The 18,176-nt window shown below is 37.4% G+C and overlaps 1 protein-coding gene across 1 annotated transcript in view; it reads right to left on the reverse strand.

Annotated features, from left to right (window-relative positions):
- Window positions 1-3,517: 3,517 nt before the first annotated feature.
- LOC107752549 (BDNF/NT-3 growth factors receptor-like) overlaps window positions 3,518-18,176 on the reverse strand; it is a 52,625-nt gene continuing 37,966 nt past the window's right edge. The window contains exons 13-18 of the mRNA XM_016568548.1: window positions 13,806-13,994; window positions 11,559-11,689; window positions 11,296-11,468; window positions 10,738-10,978; window positions 7,811-7,969; window positions 3,518-5,565 (exon numbers count right to left, since the gene is read on the reverse strand). Of these exons, the coding sequence (XP_016424034.1) occupies window positions 5,380-5,565; window positions 7,811-7,969; window positions 10,738-10,978; window positions 11,296-11,468; window positions 11,559-11,689; window positions 13,806-13,994 (1,079 nt within the window). The 3' untranslated portion in view covers window positions 3,518-5,379. The remainder of the gene's footprint in view (window positions 5,566-7,810; window positions 7,970-10,737; window positions 10,979-11,295; window positions 11,469-11,558; window positions 11,690-13,805; window positions 13,995-18,176) is intronic.

Genomic DNA, 18,176 nt, shown 5'->3' on the forward strand with positions numbered 1-18,176 from the left:
GATTGACTACTGTGGTAAACACATTGACCCAAAGCCTGCTGCAGCGACTGTTTTCTCTCTACACTTTGACACTAAGCAGACGCTTAATGTGGTCAATCTGATGAATAGACAGCACATGCTAATATCCCAAATGATCTTCCCTGCTTTCCCAGAAAAAAAAAAAAACTGTGATGAATCTGTGTTTACTATTTAAACAGACCACAAAACCTCACAGTTGTCCACATAATGTATTGGAGTGGCATTTAAAAGCTAATGTCTCTGAGGATGCAAGGTGGCAAAAATCCATTTAGAATGAAGAGGAACGGCCTGCCATAAAAAGTGTCCCTTTCTTTAAATTTTGATGAAACCATCTCTTTTTTCCCCCCAGCCTTTACAAAACATGGGTAATTATTCTTTGTTATAATTTCGGTATAACTGGGCACTATTCAGTGTTATATATGATTATATGATTTTTGTATTTTCTAAAAAAAATCAAATAAAATGTGGGGTCTGTGCAAACGGATAGTCACGTGGTTGCTTATTTTAATATTATATATAGTATTTTATTAATAATTTAAATTATCTTTAGTTTTTATATTTTCAGATAACATTTAAAGGGGTCATATGATGCGATTTCAAGTTTTCCTTTCTTTTGGGAGTGTTGCAAGCTGTTCGTGCTTAGATAAGATCCCCACAGTATACGTCATTATAATCCATAATTATGTCTCCACTGGATGCAGCGAATGCCTCGTTTATAATGGGTTTTAATGTTTATGTCTCGTCGCTCCGGCCGGACAGGGCATCACAGTATGGTGAGGGGCGTAACATTTCCGTCTCACGCTTGAGGTATTCGGCCAATCACAACACACTGGATAGCTGGCCAATCACAGCACACCTCGCTTTTCAGACTGATGAGCTTTGTAAAAATCGACGCGTTTCAGAAAGGCGGGGCATAGAGGAGAAACAATAATGTACAGTATGTGGAAAATAATGTGTTTTTTGAACATTAAACCGCATAAACACATTTCATTACACCAAATACACAAAATAATGTTCTTTTTAGCAACATCGTATGACCCCTTTAAATTTTAGTTTGTTTAGTAATTTTTCTATATGCTGTTGTCTTTTTTATTAGTTTTTTTTATATTTCTATTTAGCTTAATTTATTTTCATTTCAGTTTTAGTTTTAGTAATTTTATATGTCAACTTCAGTTAGTTGCTAAGGCAACATTCTAATATACATCTAATATTTATATATATATATATTTTTTTTTATTTTAACTTTATTTCAATTAACAAAAATGATTTTTCATAGTTAATAACAACTCTGGGTGGTTAAAGGAGAACAGTTTAAAGAATGTCTTAACTGCTTTTGTCCATACAATGGGGTGTAAAACAACACTGGATCCCACTGAAAAAAAACCCCCCATTAAACTCTAAACTTCCGTGTTCCACGGAAGAGTGTAACAAAAGTAAAGGGCAAGTATATCATGACTGAATTTTTCTGAACTATCCCTTTAAATTCTCAATTGTGGTCTCTAGATATGGATCCCTCCATCATAGTACATTTATTTTTATTGCATGTCAGAGTATTGTAGGCCAAAATATTAGTCTGATCACTTAGAAAAGTAACAGCATATCTCTCCACGAAAAGCCATACTATTTGAGGTCTCATTCCTGTTTGTAACACAAATATTGCATGGTGATTGCATTTGACATGCTAAAGTTCAATACTGTAATAATGACAACTCTACAAACATATGTATATAAAACTGCAAGAACTGATTTAAAATGATGAGATCAGAGGATCTTTGTTTGTTTAGAGCTGCGGTTGTTTGCACACTCACATGCACTCGGTCCTTCGAGAATTCTGCTGTACGCTTTGAAAAATCCAAGTGATTGCATTGAGCGCCATGGATGTGTTTTTAAAAGCATTCAGCCCTCTGGCAATTAGTTAGGTCTTAATGTACAATGTCAAAACAAGCCATCGATCCGCTGATTGACCAGTCCTCCCTTTCTTTTCCCCTCTGCCTACGTCAGTGAAATGGGAATTGGAACAAGTTCTTGTTTTATTCTCTTAAAGCTTCAGATCGACTATAGCAACACTAATGCTACATAAACTTTATAGATTGTGCCGTTTCATCATAAATTGCTTTTAACTTGCTCTGGTCTCCATCATGTTACTGTATGAGGTAAATATTCAGGCTGGCAGCCAAGAAGACATTAAAAAACATGGCTGTCAATAAAGCATTTTAGTGCCTGTAGGTCAATACATTTGGCCCATGTTGTCAAAGCACTCTGTACGAACCTCTATTGACCAACCTATAAACATGAAGCTATACGCATAACTCACTGTTACAGTAACACACACACACTCATTATGAGGTAAGACATTACACTTTTATTAAATACAATGGCAGACAACTTGACTGGTCCATATATCTCATACAGATAAGGACATTTGATTGTACTATTGTAGCTGAACGTATAACTCTATAATTCCATAAATGAAATTATCACACTATATTTGTGAAATCTTCTTTCCAGGTGTCAATAGGCCTGTTAAAAAGTATTAAGAAAAGGGAGTAAGTCTCCCAATTTTGGACTTAAAGTCAACACGAAACAGCCTTTGAAAGCCATTTTATTTCTGTAAATTGGTGATTGGTAAGGTCAACAGAAAAGGCAAGTTGTTTTAGAGTTACACAATGACTTTTGTCTGTGTAATAATGTGCACAATAAGAAAAAGGAAAGTGTAAGAAAGTGAAGAGGGTCAGTTTTGCTTTCATGTTGACTTTAACACTTGTTCAATTGTGGTAGTTAGCTTATAGACATTCTGAAACATCAGAAGAAGTTCTGAACATGTAGAAGAAGGAGTCTGATATGCAGTCACAGTTTATTGTTCTGTCGCAGGACGCTTTGGAGATTTTTGCGTAAGGCAAGACTAATCCGAGCCACTGAAACTCATTCATATTTGTATCTCAAACAACATTTTCCCTCGGTTTTATGATGAAAACAAAGGAATTGCATTGTGGCATTATTTTCATGACAATTAAGCACATTTTACCCCATTGCTATATATATCATAAAAACAAATCATAGCCATCACTGTAATGAGAAAAAAGTAATGACATTCAAAGTGTAAAATACTGATGCTTCATCGTAGTTTGTTATACTTTCTCGAAATTATGTGAATTTAAATTAAAAACATTGTGCTACAGTAAAAATGACTGTATTACAGTAATGAGAATTACAATTTAGAATAATGGAAATTGAAAAAAAATGTCAGTGAGAATTTGTGGAGAAAATGTTCTTAATGATCATGAAAAATGGTCGTAATCCAAAATTATGCTTCTTTTGTGTGAATGTAACTTGAACATTTAACCTAAAGTTTTCTCATTGATCATCCAAAATATGTACTCTTTCTGTCTTTTTACATTAATACATCCTCTATATTCATTCTCAACCAAATATGAAAAAAAATAAAAATAAAATAATAATAATAATAATATAAATAATAATTAATTTTACATAAAATCATTTACAGGCAAAAGTCAAAAACAAATGTGCTTCACATTAAGTACAAAATAAATTTGTTTTAAAAAGTTACATATCTTAAAGATTACAATTCTTATTCCAAAAAATAAATAAATTAATAAATTAATTCCTTGTGTAAACAATTTTGGGGACTTTTCGCTCAAAAACTGAATTGATTGGAAGATTTTTATTCACAAATTCATGCCATTGAGTCCAGTGTGCAAAGTCTCCCATAGGAGAGGGGATTGACGGTGCAATAATGAACTCAAACAAAAAGGATGCTGGGATAGGATCTCTATAGTGATAAATAGATATAACCATCTATGTACGATAAAAGGAAGAAGAAATGTGGGTTTTAGTGAGGTGACACATGTTTATCTCTGTTTAACATTATTTTCCTCCCCTCGTCTCATTCTCTCCATCCTGTCCCCTCCTGTCTCTCCTCTTTTCCCCACTGATAGCGCATATGAGTCTAGAGGGAGTTGCTGCTAATAGAAGACATTTGTCCTGTAATGAAATATATATTACACTATAGCAGTTGCACAACCAAGCAAGCTTGAGTACTACATTAGTGCTTCCACTCAGTAGTAAAACATGGCGATCGAGAATGAGAGAAAGCAAAGGTCGTAATTTAGCCCGCACCATCATAATCGGCCACTTTGCGTAATTAAGCTCCTGTAAGAAATGCAAGCTGACGGTACTCTCAAATGACTCCATCTAGCCCTCCGTAGCACATGTCGTGTACAAACCTGAAGACATAGCGTTGATTTTGTGGTGGGCACAGGGGCAGAAAACAGACACGCTGGTTGTGACGTCACAAAATGGTGAAGGCTTAGCTTATGAACGTTAATAAGGTTAATAATGATCTTATAAATATGAAGCATTGATCCGGAAATCAGGTCAGTAGTAGAGTATGTGCTCAAGTCAAAAGTAAAATGTGACATTATGTATAGAAATGTCCGAAAATCATACATCATAACTAATTCCATCACCAGATCGCTACTCATTTTAACAAAATTTAAACCTTTGCTCGACAATTGGAGACACGTCCACTGCACTCGTCATAACCCTAAACTATTTCATAAAGTGGTGGGACAAAGTTGGTGGAAATGGAGGGACAAAATTGGCCCTGGAAAAAGTGGTGGGGACGTGTCTCACTATAAATAACGCCTATGTTCTAAACACATTTTAGTGGGTTACTTCTCCATTTCAGATGAGTTCGGCAGCAACAACATCCTGTCAGCGTCCAGAAGCTTTTAATTAGAGTCACTCAACTGTGAAACTACATTGGTAGCATCCAGTTCCATAAACGGACATGTATACATATAGATATAGTCGCAGTTTGTCACTGTTGGTCACCATGCTAATTTCAGGTTCTGTGCTTTGTATCGGATTAAGGATGTAACAGGTGGGAGCCGACTGGACTCTGATGGACTTAAAAGTTGTTTATTTCTCCTCACATTTGTGTTTGGTCATTGTTTATGGAGCTGCTGTTTCCTCTTTGTTATTAAGAGGGACGCCCTTCCTCAAGTCCCGAATGCATTTTTTCCCAAAATGGAATTTACAGGTGTGAACTTGCTCCAGAAGTTGAGAATGGTTGAAAATGTTATTCTTGGTAACTAAACTATAGTCACTTCAATGCGACTCTTTCCATTCAGTCAATTTTTGTTCAGAAATACATCATTCGTAGTCATCGTACATGGACAAGATCCCATTTCCATTTTATATTGAGAAGTTGGTGCAGTTGACGAGGAGATGGACAAGGAAGGAGATGTTAAAGCTGTAGAAGAAAGAGATTTTGGGTGGGATAGAGGAGGGGGCAGTTTCAGGAATCCACTCGCAGTCCCACGCGTGGCACGTGCGCTCTTATCCCAGGATGTCCAGATACACCGGTGATGCCTTGGCCAGGTTGAGGAGCAGGTTATGGATCTCTTTAATGTTGAGTCGGGTGTGCGGTTCTCTCTGCCAGCATCCCAGCATCAAATCATACACCTCCTTCAGACAGGTCCGGGGTCGCTGCAGTACACGACCTTGGGTGATACACTCAATCACCTACAAAAGAGCAATGAGTGAAAGGTCAAGCAAAATAAATGTCCAGAAATGTGTGACGCAAACTGATATAAAAGTAGAAAAGGATTGTTTATTAAAGGGGACATCGGATGCAAAATTCACTTTTACGTGGTGTTTGCATATAAATGTGTCATAGCAGTGTGTGGACACAACCACCATACAATGATAAAAATCCATTCTTTTGTTAATCCCCAAAAAACCTAAACAGTCTCAATTATCAAGCCGTTTTGATATTCCGAGCAGTATGACATCATACTGCTCAGGCCCCGCCCACGACCACTGATGGACTGTCCCTTATTAGCATATTTCCGCCCTCAGCCAGTTGTAAGCTGTCCACCATTTTCTTCGCTTAAGCAGCTGTAGTGACAACAGTGTCTCGTAAGCAATGCAGGTGTAGATGTAAAAGGGAACATAAGAGTCTTCATTTTCTCCCGACATCAGACATTAGTTTTGTTTTTGATGGTAACGCGCCACCGAATACACAAAAAAATGTAAGAGAGGGGCGGGGTGAGCAGTAGCTCATTATCATCTAAAGAGACATGCACCGAAACGGGTTGCTGTGAACAGAGCTGTTTTCGACAAGGTAAAAAGGGTGTTGTTTTACATGACCGTTGAGGAATTTTACCAAAGTAAGTTGCAGACATTTCATGAAGACCCTAAAGAATCACACCAGCTTGTGGACAATGGGCATCCAATGTCCCCTTTAAGATAAACCGACAGGCAAGGTGTGACAATTTACATTTCCAACAGTTTTGAAGTTTTGTCAGGGGTATCCAAACCGATTCCTGCACGGCCACTGTTTTGCAGAGTTTAGCTCCAACCCTAATTAAACACACCTGAAACCATCTAATCAAGGTCATCAGATTCACTAGCAACTTCCAGGCAAGGGAGTTGGAGCTGGAAGGAATTAAAATCTACAAGACGTTGGCCCTCCACGATCAGGATTGAACACTCCTGCTAATCAAGGTCATCAGATTCACTAGCAACTTCCAGGCAAGGGAGTTGGAGCTGGAAGGAACTAAAATCTACAAGACGTTGGCCCTCCACGATCAGGATTGAACACTCCTGCCTTATGTGTTTGAATACTTGGGCTATTCGAAGAGAAATCTGAGATTTGAATGAATGCTAAGTGGTTGCTTAGGTGTTCCAAATGGTTTCCAAGGTTCTTCTGGTTGGTTATGGTGTTCTGGGTGGTTCCAAGGGCAAGGGTGTAGAGTCCAATAGAGTTTAGCTCCAACTTGCTCCAATACATCTGCCGGGAAGTGTCTAGTAATCCTGAAGACCTCCATTAGCTGGTTCAGGTGTGTTTAATTGGAGTTGGAGCTAAACTCCAGGATAGTGGTCCTGGGTGGTGGCTGGCGTGTTCTATGTGGTTGCTACATTCTCAGAAACCTTTTCAAAAGACTTTTGTACATTTTAGGATCTAATATGTACACTTTAGGTACTAATATGTGCATTTAAAGTACCAATGTGCACCCTTTTGGTGTACCTTTGGAAAAGACCCTGCCCAGTGAAAGAACACAGCTTTCTAACCCTGTTCCTGGGGGCACATTTATAGGATAATACTGTCATTTATATGAGCTAAATGACAACTCAAGGCAGCTAGCAGACGGTCGATTAAGTCAGTGTGTCTGCTTCCTGACCTGGGCTCCAGTTAGTCAAACAATAACACTACAAGGACTATATGGCAGATTTCTAGAAAGGAGGTGGATGTCTCTATTTTGCAGGTCAGGTTTAGCCCAAAACTCAGCCAATTATCTATGAATCCTTTACTATTATGTGGACACCACTTAGACAACCATTAATTGGGATCAGTTCAAAATGTATACTGTTGTATTCTAGGAACAGGGTTGGGAAACCATGCTCAGGGGTCTTTTAGTTGATTGCTAATGTGTTCTATGTGGTTGCTAAGGTGTTCTGCGTGGTCTCTAGGGCAGGGGTAGACAACCTTTCTCCTGGAGGTCTACCTTTCTCCAGACTTCAGTTTCAACCTGCTCCAACACACTTGCCTATGACTTTCAAGTGATCCTGGAGACCTTGATTAGCTGGTTCAGGTGTGTTTGATTAGTGTTGGAGCTGAACTCTGCAGGATGAATCAAATTTGGTAGTTGGATCAAATTTGTTGGCTCATGAATTTAAAAAAAAAGAAATGTGCTGGAGAGGCCTCCCAAAAAAAGGCCTTTTGTGGAGATGGCGCTGGTGTGTAGATGTTTTAATGTGTCAATACCTCATTATTTGACAGTTGGTACCAGGGCTGTTTCCCATAGGTAAAGATCTCCCACAGCACTACTCCCAGACTCCAGACGTCACTCTCCGTGGTGAACTTCCTGTACATGATACTTTCTGGTGGCATCCAGCGGATTGGCAGCATGGTATGGCCTCCAACCTACACATGTAAAACATTGAACATTGAGTTATGCAACATATGGATGCTGATGTCAAATCATTAAAAGTGGTAACGGCCAAACAATGTAATTTATTACAAAAAAGAATGGCACTGAATATTGTATAACTGTGGTTTGACTTTAAGATGTCCAGGTGTGCTCAAATCGATGAAACAGAAGATACATAAAACCAAACTACTCTATCAAAACTCCCTGCATCTGACAGGTGCTAATGGATAAGATCCATACATACTTTTAGAGCAAGAGCAGACAGTCGACAGTTTGTTGTATTTGGAGCATTGTTCAGTCCAAAACGCTCTCAGGCAAATGCTGACAGCATTTCCAGTTCAGGACCTCAGATGGTGCCATAAGTTGTGCCTCTCAGGATTTGGATGCTGTAAGCTTGGGGAGTTGGTCAAGGCCTGGAGCTCAACCCCAAAACCAATCATTTCATTTATTAGCTTTCTCCATAATGCGCTGCCTCTGAAATATTAATTATGAGATTGTGGTCCAGTATGTGGATTAGTCTCAGATTAATTGGTTTAACATACTGGATTCATCAAATATTAAGGTCAAAAGCTTTTAGGCTTTTCACTGGTCCCATAGTGGAGCTACAGATTGGAAGGGTCACTTAAAAAGTGGTCTACTACACAAGCGCTATTAGAAACCTTTTCCCCCTGCAATCGAACACACACACACATTCTCACATGCTCATCCACACAACAACATGCTGCTAAAAAGCTTAGACCAGTTTGCACCAGTTTAAATTTCTCTTAACTGGTTTTAGGTGGACAGTTACTGGCAAAGCCCATTATTGTTGCATTATTGTATTAAGGTTATAGCGTATCAGTTAGTAAAGTATGTACATTATTAAGTATGCAAAAAAATAATAATTTGTCATTTTCAGCTAACCCTGAAATTGGATACGAGATAGGAGAACAGAACTGAATGACTATGATAATAATACATTTTGCTAAAGTCAACATGTAAGGCTGTTTGCACATTAATGTCATAATTAGGAAAATTTGGATATTCAGTTAGGAAAAAGGTAGGACAACTTCATCCATCAAGAACTGATTGGTTCATAAAAACTGTATGTTTCAAAAAAGATTGGAGCAAGATAACACATGGATCAAAGATTAAGAAGACATGTTTTTCCTTTGGAATACTGTGTAGTGATAAATGGTGCACAATATGACCAAGAATGTGTATTAAGAAAGTAAACCAGGTTAATTTTGATTTCCTGCTGAATTTAAATTATCAAAATATTGACTCTATTAAAGAATTGATCAAACTTTAGTTTAGGGACCAATTCTCACTATCAACTAGTTGCTTATTAGCATGCATATTACTAGCATATTGGCTGTTATTAGCACTTATAAAGCAGATATTAATGCCCTATTCTGCATGATCATATTTTAGTTAACCCTAACCCATACATAAACTTAACAACTACCTTACTAACTATTAATAAGCTGCAAATTAAGAGTTTATTGAAGCAAACATTTGTAGTTAATAGTTAGTTAATAGTGAGAATTGGTCCCCCAACTCAAGTGTGACTATAGAGTTATATGGAGAGAAAGAAGGATGACAAAGGTGGAAACGACTTTATGAGGATCATCAACCATGTTTATGAAGCTTCTGAATATGGGTTATAATGCACTAATGTAGCTTCATAAGAAGTTCTGTGGTTACACAACATGCTTTCACAAAATAACTCCACCCGTCAGCCTCTGCCTGACCAGCTGTTTCTATGGAAACTGATGTTCTATAGGCCTAACCAATGGTGTACACATTGTGCTCACACACACACACACACACACACACACTCACAAATCCACTGAGCTGCATTTGAATCTCAATGGAGGCTCATATAATGGAGATGTGTCATGATATTCATCAGTATTCAGAGATAAATGAACTCAAATGAACTTGGCACAGTTTTCAGTGAAGAGAGTTATCTAATAGCACATCTCTGCATTTATAAACATCATTCAACCCATATTCAATTACTGGATAAATGATTCACGCTGAATACATGAATGGAACACAATAGAAGAACATCATGGTATCAAAGAATAAATCAAGTTGTCAGTCTCTCTTCGAATGCATTATATTCCAAAGTGTAAGGTTTGGTTTCTTGATTTTCTTTTCTCTAGCCATTATATTTCTGTATCTTTCGGTTTGCTTTTACCCTAACTTTTTATCCCTAACTTAGGCCCCTCTCCATCTCGGTAGGCCCTCATGCTGAATATGGGGTTGAATACTAATGAGAGAACTTTAATGACTTTTTCAGTTTCTGTCTGACAGCGCAAGCGCTCTATTCCTTTTCTTTGCTGTTGTCATAGCAGCCCTCTTTCCTGTTCCGACACCACTTTCCTCCCTGACTCCTAATCTGGGAGAGACTTACTGATGGTAGTGAATCAGGAAATGCACACACACACACACACACACACAGAGTGAAATTCTGCTGACATCATACAGGAAGAGAGCTAGTAGGGTCAAGGTGTTCCAATAGCTGGTATTCAGTGATCAGTAGACAGTGTATAGCAAAGAACATGAGAAGCATATTGATTTATACATATACTGGGAAAAGGACTTAAATACCACCTTTAGGTGTCCTTGTGAAGTCAGCATTAATTTCCAAGTAATAAAATGTATATTTTTTTATATATAATTTTCTATGTAATGCTATAAAATCAAGTGTAATTTAAGTATCCCAAAACATTTTGGGGTCAAAAACACAGTCAAACTAGAAAGCAAATCTTACCCGATAGTAATCCGTACTGTAGACGTCTCGGGACATCCCAAAGTCTCCGATCTTCACCAGGAGATTCTCCCCGACTAGGCAGTTTCGTGTGGCCAGGTCTCTGTGTACAAAGTGCTGGGAAGCCAGATACACCATGCCTGCGGCGATCTGCTGTGCAATATGCAGCATCTGAGACTGAGTGAGCTCTGCCTGCTGCTGCACCTGTCCATCAGCCATCAGGACTGCATCAGGACCATGAGCCCTGCGGGTGGACAGACAAAGTAATGACCTCAACCAGACCACAATTCACAAACATTCATCTTAGAGTCAGAGACTGGCCATGGTAGATCATTTGGGGTTCAGAGAGAATGTGTTTACCAATTACAAGTTCAAACTTGCTAACAGGAATTAAATTCCTATGCTCTGATGGACTGATTTCCTTTGTATTAGAATTTTAATACAAGAAAAATGATGTGCAATTATTGGCTTACATGGACAAAGCAATTATAGAAAAGATGTGACTAGGCACTATTGGATTCCAATACAAACACACATGCAGACATGTTCAGGCAGCTGTACCTAAGGAACTTGTTGAGGTCGCCATGTTTCATGTACTCAAACACCATAATAAGTGGATCGCTCTCAACACACACTCCGTAGAATGTGACGATGTGTTCGTGCTGCAGATTGGTCAACAACTCGGCTTCACGATGGAAGTCCTTCCTGGCGTTCTCGCTGGCCTCTTTCAAAGTCTACAAACACAAAACGTGTACAAATACACTGAGTATACTGACAACTTAACGTTCAGTATGCCAACATCAGCACTAAATTCAACAACCAACCTTGACAGCCACTAAGATCTTCTCCTGATCTGTGGACAGGTTGTAGCATTCGGCCAGAAACACTTTCCCAAACGCTCCTTCTCCAAGTTCCCTCTTCAGTACAATGTTGTGCCTCTTAATGTGCTGAACAACTGTTGAAAGAACACAACACAATCACACATTTATGTTACATTTGTGTTCTTATCAAAATGATTCACAAGAAAGAACGTATTTTGTCATACATTGGTCATTCTCTGGTATTATGTGCCATATAGTGAACAGGATACTGTGCTTAGTCATGTCATTTTGTCATGTCATTTGAGTGAGCATTTGTAATGGAGATCAGCTAGTACGAGCTGCTCAGGTAAACCTCACTCCCTGCCCTCAAGAAGCACTCTAGGATCCGACAGTAGAAGCTGCAGTCTTTAGAGTCATTGCTAGCATGCCTGCCTTCCGTGCTGGTTGACAATGGTTTGAATTCCATTTGGAGTGGTGCGAGTAGGACTAGTTACATTGGTGCCGTGACCCGTATTGGTGCCGTGACCCGGATGGGAGTGAGTGTTACGAAGGCCAGCTAGAAAGAGCTCCACAGGTAAACCTCACACCTCTGTCCTCAAGAGGCATGAATTGCTCAGAGTAGTGCAAGTAGGACCAGTTGTCAAACAAAACAACTGACTACACTCTAAAAAACAAACCAAACAAGAGTTGAGACTGTTGGGTAGAGAAGGATGACAGGAATATGTGTGAAAAATAAGAAAAGTAATCGGGGCAGAACTTTAAAATGCCTGCAGCGAGAAGCGTGTTCTTTTAAAACTGGAGTGTTTTCTCTCAAACCAAAATCACTTGAGTACTGAGCCGTAATGGCACTTCAGAAAAGTGACTAAAATGCTTTAAACAGAGGGGGTTAAAAGGGATTTTTATAGGTTTTTTTTCCATTGACGGAAGAAAAAATGAATGAAATAGTCAAAACATAGCATACGGACATGGACACCAATTAAAAAAAATATATAGATAAATAAGTAAATAAATAAATAAGAAACATGACATGAATCCAAAAAATCAAGCAAACGTGAAATAACAAAACCAATGAGACTGAACCACAACATGTAATAAATATTAATAACATAGTAATAATAGGTCTAGTCCCATTATGTCTACCCAATATTCTGCCGATGCTTGGGTACACTTGAGTTAGTAAGGTATTAGTGTTGGGATACTTGGACTCGGACTGCAATTATGAATAAACTCAGATTCAGATGGACTCGGACTTCACACAAACTCAGACATTTTGGACTGGAAATTATTTGTAACATGAGAGATAAAAAATAACCCATATTATAAAAAAAGAGACATTAAAAATGTGCAGTGTTGAAGGTTCTCCAGGACCAGGATTGGGAACCACTGGTCTACCTAATCAAACACACCTGATTTAACTCATCAGCTGGATTATTAGAGGCTCAAGATCAAACTCATGTAAATAGAGCTCAAATATAACGTCACTTTAATTACATAAAACCTTGACGTGTCACCATATTTGATTTAAAATCTCATGCTCATTACTATAAAGTGAAAAAAATATGTATATTATTTAAATTGTAAATTATGTATTATCTTTAAAGCCGTTATGCTGTTTTTAATTGTATTACAGTACATTTCTCGTATGTTTACATACATAAAAAGATATAAAAGTACAAAAATATATATATTTTTTAAATGATCACAGTTGATCACAAAAAAAAAATCTCTTTATGGAAAATAAAATTCCATCTCTTTATGATACTGTGAGTTATGTCACATGATCCTTCAGAAATCATTTTAATATGCTACTTACCCCAAAGTTTTGAATGGTAGTGTATCACAAAAATATGCAGCAGCACAAATGTTTTTCAACATTGATAATAATCATTGATAATGATAATGATTTCTGAAGGATCATGTGACACTGAAGACTGGATTAATGATGCTGGAAATTCAGCTTTGATCACAGGAATAAATTACATTTTACAATATAGTCACATAGAAAACATTTTTTTTTATTGTAATAATATTTCACAATATTACTGTAATTTTCTAATTAAAATCCTAATTTAAAATCCTAATTATTCCAAACATTTGACTGTAGTATATATTTATACTACTAATTTACTAATTTATACTAATTTATTATTTACTGGAACATATTCTAGACAGATTTCTTTCTCAATCTTTCTGTATTCATTGGGATAACATTGTTCCATAAGACACAAATGTAGAGAAAGACAGACTCACATGTATGAGATTTGAGCAGACTGCTGGTGCTGCGGAAGTACTGCGGGTTCTCTATGACGGGAATCTTGGTCATGCCAATGATGACGGCGTCCGCGTTCATGTCAGAGGACGAGGGTGTGTTAGAGCCGTTGGACACATGATGAAGAGGACTGGCGGAGTCATCGTCATTACTGATGACTGAGGAAGGACCTGTGTCAAAGACAAAGACTTGCACTCAGAAACACTGTATTTAAAGGCAGTTTATAAAACAATCTGGGGCAGGTGCTGTTAAAATGTAATCTGTATTGGAATCAGCATTTTTTTTTTCCATCCCGTCTCCATCTTTTGCAAGGAAAGTGTAATACTCAGTGCCACAGTAAACAATCACTTGGCCCAACAAAATTAGACAACAAAAATGATCAATGAAAACAAAAATGTTTAACTAAAAATATCAGAGCAAGGTCTCTCAGGGACAGCAAGTCCATTTAGAAAGACTGACACAGTTCCAGTTCAAAGTCAAACGTTTTGGCAGAATCAGAAATGAAAAATCTTAATACATAAAGGAAAACAGTGGGGGGCTTCCTGTCTGACAGGATATTCGTACAGTGGGGTCCAAACGTCTGAGAACATATTGAAAATGTGGGACTGAACAAACAGAAAGGTTTGGGACACTAATTTAAAACAAGTACATTTTATGACATAAAATGAGTATGACATATTTATAATTCTGTGCTATTTCCTGGTCACTAATCAAATAAGTAAATTGACTAGAAATTGAAATAACGTGAACGTTTTTGTACAGATGGTTAGATCTAATGATAGGTTAAAGAGCTTCAAGCGCCAAAGACAAGTTAAAAAGGTTCAATAGAATTGCCATCAAGGGTGTAATTATTCCATTTACATAAAGTTCGGAATGTTTAGCAATGCATCTATCATGAATTATTCCCAGGAAAATATACTTGAGGCATTTTTAGCTGGTCATACAGTTTTACATAAATACATTTTTAAGTTTTAGATTAAAAATGATTTTTATTGAGACTATAAATCTTTTTCTTCCAAACCTGTGTGTCAATATATATATATATATATATATATATACTGTATATGTATTATAATTGAAATCTACAAATACTGCACAAATAGACAAAGTGTAATAAAATAAACAATTAAATGTGTATTTTGGATGTTTTCTTTCCACTAGTTTAAAAGAAAAGAAGGCAAGTTATGGAAGTAAAACCGAAAATCCCAAAATTCACCAGTGCCTGAAAAAACAATGGTTTCGCCTGTAGTGTCTTGCCTTAAATTCAGTGGTTTGGCCGTCTTTGTACACAAACAGGACGCCTACCAATCATAACCCCATCCATAAAATCAGTGCTCATGACTGGTTTATGGGAATGCTGTTCCAGGAACAACACAGGATGTTGATTTTGGAACATCTACCTGTAAATGTTAAGCTGCACGACTGTAACCCGAGTTAAACAAGCAGAAGACGGAGATTATGCTGGAACAAAACTCTGATCAAACTATCATATCCTAACCCTGTGTACCTCATGTGTTAGATGCCATTTTTAATCTGAAGCAAATGAAAATGAGGCAGAGGAACAGACTTACAGAAGGGATGTATTGTCCTAAAAGGAGAGTTCATCAAATATTCTGTCATCATTAATTCACCCTTATGAAGACATGTCTCTGATATTTTTTGTACATGCACTCAGAAAAAAGATACAAAAGCTCAAAGCTGTTACTGGGGCAGTACCTTTTTAAAAGATACACCTTTGTACCTAACGGGTCTATATTGGTACCTTAAAGGGGTCATATGATGCGAAAGTTTTCCTTTCTCTTTGGAGTGTTACAAGCTCTTGGTGCATAAAGAAGATCTGTAAAGTTGCAAAGACTAAAGTCTCAAAACCAAAGAGATATTCTTTATAAAAGTTAAGAGTCAGCCACACCTACCTAAAACAGCTCGTTCTAACACGCCCCCACATATCTACGTCACGATGTGGGAAGATTTGCATAACACCGCCCAAATGTTCACGCAAAGAAAGAAGGCGTAACTTTTATTCTCACAAAAGTGTACATTTTGAAAAGGTACCGCTCCAGTAGAAACTTTCACATCTTTTTTCTGAGAGCATACAATAAAAATCAATGTTGTTTCGGGCCTCATGCACTGACTCTCATTGAATGGGCAAAAATAGTTCTTCAAATATCTTTTTTGGTGTCACCGAGAAGAAAGAAACAGCTTGAATGATTGGATAGATAGATTTGTATGCATCTCAGACCACCTCCTGAGTTTGATTACTAGTCATGTCGAATGCATATTGGTTGCCATTTGCCATTTATTACACTTGTTCTTTGCATGAATGGGTGGCTATTTCCTAAGCAAAAACACATGACCAAGTATATCCAACCTTAATCCTCATTACAACTGAGCCCTTAAATTAGAGAAATACTGACTGGTTGATAAAAATATTGTTGAAGCCCCTAATTCCAGCCCAAAGCCTAAAATATGATTGCTCTTCCAAGACCCAGGAATCTGTCTTACTTGGGTAAATCACATTAAGCTTGAAATCATCTTTATTCTTTACTATAGATTGCCAACTGCACTTATTCATCAGCAAGTAAAAGATGGAGGTTGTCAGGATGCAGAACATTTGGTTGAATGACATAGCGGCAGTAGGTGCATTAGCCTCACTGATATCTGAGAGAATAAACCAGGAAACTGGAGATCGGCCATATTGCGATGACCCCTCTGATGGCACGCGACAGCTTAAAGCATTTATTAGAAAACCCAAGCGTCTTGTTACTGGCAAAAGTGTCTGTGAAAATAATGATCAAGGTCGTCAGCGCCATTTTTACAGCCATTATGACATCATCTGAGCTGGACAAGATACTGATAGCTGTAGTAATGGGGCAAATGATGGACCCATTGCCAATGCGACAGTTCTGCTTCTCGAATTTGATTGGCTGAGTGGCGTTTCAACGGTGCTATACAATCCAACAGCAATGGGACTTTTCTTTTTTTTTTTATATCTTTGCTTGTCTGTTTTAGCAGATATAAATAAACACACTATTGTTCAAAAGTTTGGGGTTGGTAAGAAATTGTAATGTCTTTTATGCTGCATTTATGTTATCAAATACAGTAAAAACGGTAATATTGTGAAATATTATTACAATTTAAAATAATTGTTTTCTATTTGAATGTTTTCAAATGTGATTTATTTATGTGACGTAAAGCTGAATTTTCAGCATCATTACTCATCATCAATCATGATCATTTGCTGAAGTTTAAAATAACAGTATTTTTGTATATGTATGTATGTGTATAACAGTGCTAACAGTAAAGCAGTACCGCCGCTCCCAATACGCAGAGTACGCAGTTTGCGTAGGGCACCAACTTTCGTTCTATTATTAACATATACATAAATAAAAATTGAAACATTAACATATATATTAGCGCCATTCCCGCATCTGCGCCCGCGCTCGCACTCACCTCATGTTTGCGGGCGGCTGAATACATGATCATCATAATTAATGGACAACTAGGCTATATCAGGGAAAAGACATCAGCGCAGTCCGGTGTTCTGTCGATTTGTGCTACCCTCCCTGTCAGATTTAGCTACCTCCCATTAAAACAGTGGGTAGTACAATTCGACAACAAAAAATGCTACCTGTAAAATTATGGTTTATTAACGTCTACACCTACCACAACCCTAAACCTACCCTTACAGTAATGCAAATACAGTAATTATGTGTTATATTCGCGGTTGTAGCTAGAAGGGATACAGCTACAGGAAACCAATAATAAATATTTTTTTCTACCTTAGATTGTGTTTTATTAAAATCTACACAGCTACCCCAACCCTAAACCTACCCTTACAGTAATGCAGATACATTAAATATTGTTGTTCAGCATGAGAAAAAGGACGCAATATTGATGTGCGCATGCGCAGTAAACCACGGTAGGACAATCTGACCGGAAGGATCAAATGTCAGGACACCTGGTGCAGAGAAAAGAAAAAGAAAAAAGCCCAAGATGAATCCCGTGCATCACTTTCAGCTAACTACGTTCATAATCCTGTAAAACATTTTTGACTTTTGACGTTAGTAACGTGTTTTAATGTCGGTAATAATTTCACCACCAACAACAACGCATCTGACTTAATATTCTAGTTTTCCATGACTTGAAATGTATTATATAAAAACAATGAGGAAATAATAATTGGTTAATTAATAATAATCATATGGTTTCATTGAATAACACTGTGAAAATACATAATGTAATACAAAATAAACAATTTGCATTATTACAAATGCCTGCAAAGGGCACCAAAGGCCTGATAATTGCTGTTGTTACTTACAGGACGATCAAATCCTTGTTTAATATTGACCAAA

This window comes from Sinocyclocheilus rhinocerous, unplaced genomic scaffold (genome assembly GCF_001515625.1).
Source record: "Sinocyclocheilus rhinocerous isolate Xijiao unplaced genomic scaffold, SAMN03320098_v1.1 scaffold1102, whole genome shotgun sequence".
In the NCBI taxonomy this organism is placed as follows: Eukaryota; Metazoa; Chordata; class Actinopteri; order Cypriniformes; family Cyprinidae; genus Sinocyclocheilus; species Sinocyclocheilus rhinocerous.